Raw genomic sequence first — 5,208 nt, 5'->3', positions numbered from 1 at the left:
ATTTAACTGCTCTTTCCCACCAGTGCTGCTACTCTAACTCACTATACATGTTCAAAGTATTGGTGTAATCAACTTTTGCAATCCCCTATTTGGGCTCATTACTAACTCATTCCTGAAATTTCCTTTTCAAGTATTTTCATTAGTCATTTTATCATCCTTATACCAATCTTGCTGATTTCGCGAAGATGCTATTTCTCGATAGTTCAGCATTTCATGCAATTGCACCAGGCAGATCTTGCTTCCATCAAGAAAAGATATTTGTTTAGCTTGATATTCATTCAGTGAGCACATAGCCACCTTAGCCATTCTGCTCTATCCTTCTGTCCACATATTCCTTGTTCTTATCCTTCTTATCTATAAGTCTCAATTGATTGGCTTTCGTCTAGAATCATGTTGGCTATAGAAGCTTGGGAATCAGCTTCACATTTTTGTTTATGCCACCCCCACCCCACCCCACCACCCAACCCCCCCCCCAAAAAAAAATAAAAAATAAAAAAAATTGCCCACCCTCTCCCAATAAGACACTAATGCAGTTAATCTTTGTGAGTATTTGATTTATTGGAGAAATACTATAATGGAGCCTCAGTCTGACCAACTAACTTTTCTGCTACTGTTGACCAATTTCTTATCTTATTTTTATGCTCTCTCTTCTCATCCTGATGCTGAGTTTAATTGATTATCTCACACTTGCAGTTTCCCATTTAGTTCCCACGCTTGCTACCAGTTAATATTTGGTTAGTCAAATGGACTATGATTCAGAAGAAGACTCAGATATCAATGAATCTGAGATTGATGAGTCCAAAGAGAAACCATATGAACAACTGAAGGCTGGAAAGTACAAAGTAAAGCATTCAGATGTTGCCTTTAGAAGCCAGAAGCTAAGTCCACTGAGCAAGATGACCTGTTTGTTTGGCCTTGGAAAGGAATCATTGTTAACCTTTCCTCCAAGCTGAAGAATGGCGAAGCCCCTCCTCTCGCCCCCCCACCCCCAAAAAAAATAAATCTTAATCCTTGTTTGATTAAATAGAGAAAAGGGAACAGTCCCAATGAGTCTTTAGCTCAAAAAGGAAGAGCACCTGGGCTTGTTCCCTAGCGATGATGGTTTGAATCCATCAAGACTCTCATGTCAATAACTCAATCAAAATGATGAATAACTACAGGTTCCACCATCATTTTACATTTACAGGTAGTGATGTGCGATAAAAAATAGAGCATTGCCTCTTAAGTCCCACAAGAGATATGAACTATATATATATAATGGTGCTTTTCTCAGCTATTGCATTGGAATTCCTGTCGATTAATGATCATCACAGTGACATCATCCAAACTTTCTGCTCACAGCAAGGTTCACAAGATCATTGCAAACCATTTATGCGCAGGAAACCATTGCCACTTGACCAAAAAAAAAAATCAGTAATACAACAATTTGCGGCAACAGTTGCTCTTCTGTTTCAATTTACAAAAACCACCATGGAGTCTTGATGGATTCGAACCACCATCTACTGGGTGTTACCCCAGTTGCTCTTCCGTTTTGAGCTAGACTCACCTACCTACATAAACCATGCATGTTAGTTTAATCTAATATATATTAGGAAAAAAAAAAAAGTAAAAAGTTACTGAAATAGTAGCAAATTTAAAGAGACAACCTTGAAACAGTAATTGGCCAATTTACCAGGTAAAATAAATGACTTAAAAGTTGTTAAATGTAACTAATAGTATCCGGAAAAGTAGAGTTCAACTCATTAAGTGATACAGAGTTTAACCAACATGGCTTAACTTGAGATCATATTTTGTCTTAGGATTGGGAAGTAAACAAGGAAGCCTGAGAATAATGAAAAGATCCCTGCACAAGGCAGCAAAAATAGTTAATACATACAACTAAATGAAATAAAAACAAGTTTAAAAATTTCTTACCGTTAATAGTGAAGTTAAGAAAATGTTGTTATCCATATCTTGTGATCCACCAGAAGGGTTTTAGTCCCCTAAATGGAAGGGTACACTTGGTTGAATTAGATGAGAAGATTGGGAAGCATCAACAATTTCCTTGTTCTACCCAACTCTTATGGTGCCTTCCCCCTTTACGAGGTGATTTCTTCTTAAGCCCATCTGATATGTTCGCATGAAGATACTCACTAGAGACACATGTAGGGGGGGCATCGACTGCAATGTCTTAATGTCAGAGTTCAGAATTGAAGTATAAAAAAAATTACCTATAAACGATCACACCAACATACAGTTACTGCGCTTCAATGCCTCCAGAGGTACCCAATGAAACAGTTACTAAGATAAGGAAGGAAAAAAAAAATTAAAAGAACAGGTGTCACCAATGTACAGTTACTGCGCTTCAGCCTTGCCAATACAATTTCCACGTTTTCCTCCCTCGGATTAAAAAAAGAGCAGGTGTCACCCATCTAGACCGAGCCACCAGAATGGCAGCTCACCTCCGAGCTGTAGACGAGCCAAATCCGGTTCATGTAAGAAGTGAGTATATAAGCAGTTGGCTATTGGATTTTTGCATCCCAAGAAAAATAAAATAAAAATATTGGATTTAAAAATTGGGATCAGATTTGAAAAATCCGATATGATCCCGATTTTTACAAACTTAATAATGTTGTTTGTATTTTTGTGCGCAATATTTCACAAAGGAAATTTTTTTTTTTTAAATAAAAAACATTCATTTTATATTTATGATTTTTTTTCTTTCTATTTTACTTACTAATATAGGGGCATACTTAAGCCGATACCAAAATGGTGTGCTGACTCAGTGTATCAGATTTAGCTCCGATAGGGCCCGATACAACTAATACGTGTCAAGTTATAGTAATCATGCATGGCTGAAACGTTTCAAAAAATGCATCATAATATATTATTTTGATAAAGGGAGTGTAGTAAAGGTGAACATTTAGTGGCGATAATAAAAATAATGCCACTAAATGTTGTATATTATGGCAGTTACAAATTGCCATCGCATAATTAACGTATACAATTAAAGCTTTTTTTTTTTTTTTTTTTGGTAAAGAATTAAAATATTATTTTAATAAAACAAAATGCAGTGGAGCTTAACATTTACGCTGCGTTTGGTAATATTTCTGTTTCAGAAACGATATTTCGTGTCAGAAACGGAAATTTCAAATTCTGTGTCAAAATACCCTTTTTTTTTTGGAAAACAACTGGAATGACGGAACTACCTTTTGTCATTCCATCAAATCTCATTTCTAGCATCTTTTTTTTTTCACTTTTTGTTAAGGAAAAAAAGAAAAAAATACCGAAACACACCATAAATGCACCAAGTGCTTTATTCCATTTTTTTCATTCCCATAGAATGAAAAAACTCCATAAATGTTTTTTCTGAAACATTACCAAACGCAGTCTTAGCGGTTGTCAAATATTACCGTTAATGATTGTGAATATTTAACGGCGGTATTTTGGTACCATTGATAATTAAAAGTTTATTTTAATAAAAAATAACAAAAGATTTTAATATTTAGCATCAAAAAATATTATCACCTTTGATTATGAATATTTATTGTGGTAGACATTTTGTTTTTATAGTTTTTTACCCTGATTTGTACTTTTTTTTGGTGTGATAGTTTGTAGACTCTGTACCATTCCACCAATATGGGATTGACCTATGTTGATACCAATCTTGATCGATCGGAGCAGCCAATCTGTGTCCCATACCCTAAAACAAGGTGGTACATAAAATAATACTGCCTCTAATTCTATTTATTGTGTTTTTTTTTTTGGGGGGGGGGCGCAATGGGAGGCCTTTCAACTTCAAATCGCATGGTGGAGGTGTTCTCGACCTTTTGTTTAGAAACAAAATAGAGAAAAAAGAAGAAAAATTCCTGCTTAAAAGCATAACAGGTTTACAACAAAAAGATGTGGTCGAAGATTTGGCTCCTCTCCAAGAGTCCACGGACCAGGGAGTGATCCTGATGACTTTCTGATCCCTAAACTCTATGGAGTGGAATCCTATCTTATGGTCGAAACCAACAAAGAGAAGAAAAACTGAGAAGAGAAGACCCTTTCGCAAGAATGACCACACCCATATTCAAGAGTGACCTGACTCTTGTAGCTATTGTAATTCATTGGCCTAGAGTCCATGGCTTTTATTTTTTGCACTTGACCGACTTGTAAATATTCTCTCTCTGTCTCTCTCTCTCTCTCTCTCTCTCTCCCCAACCGCAATATCCTTATCTTCCAATTATCTCTAGTGAAGGACCTAGGTACTATAAATAGAGGGTTCGTGGGCGAATGGTTCTGGCATCATGTCTGAGTCACAAACCCTAACAAGAAAAAAGATGGCTCAGTTTCAGAAGGCTCTTCTCATTCTTTGCACACTAATGTTCTCCACTGTTATCATCCCACCCAAGTCCTTGGTGGCTGCTCGTGCACTTGCTGAAACTTCTGAAAGCAGTGAGTACTGATTGATTATAGCAATAATATTGATTGAATCTATAGGTTAAATTAGTTTCTTTTCTATTTATAATGGTAATATAGTATCTGTTATATATGGTTCTTGCAGATCAAGAGAAGCGAAGCACGTCAGAGAGTTACGTAGGTCTCACTCCCACAAAGTTCTGCGACGAAAAACATTATGGGAATTGCCTGCCTCGGAGGCCTTCAGTACCACAAAGCCGGTGCTCCATTTATAACAGGTGCCGCAGCGGCGGCCGGACACCTAAAGTTCCACCTCCGCCGCCTCTTTAGATCAGTACCATCTCCTTGAAGGATGAAAATATATATAGTAGCTTCAGCTAATGCTATTTTAGTAAATATGGTATCATGTGGTTAATTAAGAGAAAGCTAAGGGCCGACGAGGTTCTTGTTGGGTTTCGTGAGTAGCTCGATATGAAGACTTATAATAATTTTCAGTGTACTTTCACAACGATAGATATCAGTTCTTACTTCATGTGTTGTGATCCAATAAGTTTATGTTCAGATAAACTGAAATATGTATGTTGATCATGATAAAAAAAAAAAAAAAAAAGCAAAGATAATATTATAATTTATGCTTAATTTGCATTATCTTAATATATTTTGTGTCCATCTGTTATGGTTTGAATACCTTTTTTGCTTCTTTCCCTATTACGTACCTTATTTTATACTACAAAACTTCAACTTTTAATTAAATCCATCAAAGTAGGAGCCAACCGCAACCTTAAAAAGGAATGGAATTGAGTCTTGTTGGTTACCATATGATCC

At 36.2% G+C, this 5,208-nt stretch overlaps 1 protein-coding gene across 1 annotated transcript; it reads left to right on the top strand.

Moving 5' to 3' along the window:
* Positions 1–4,239: 4,239 nt before the first annotated feature.
* Positions 4,240–4,925, top strand: LOC122071472. The gene is made up of 2 exons (XM_042635832.1): positions 4,240–4,419; positions 4,529–4,925. The coding sequence occupies exons 1-2, from the start codon at positions 4,272–4,274 to the stop codon at positions 4,711–4,713; spliced, it is 333 nt and encodes a 110-aa protein (XP_042491766.1). The 5' UTR covers positions 4,240–4,271; the 3' UTR covers positions 4,714–4,925.
* The last annotated feature ends 283 nt before the right edge of the window (positions 4,926–5,208 follow it).

Source organism: Macadamia integrifolia, unplaced genomic scaffold, assembly GCF_013358625.1.
Source record: "Macadamia integrifolia cultivar HAES 741 unplaced genomic scaffold, SCU_Mint_v3 scaffold_22A, whole genome shotgun sequence".
Lineage (NCBI taxonomy): Eukaryota > Viridiplantae > Streptophyta > Magnoliopsida > Proteales > Proteaceae > Macadamia > Macadamia integrifolia.
The sequence above is the reverse complement of the archived record's forward strand: the minus strand, read 5'-3'. Positions and strand labels throughout refer to the sequence as shown.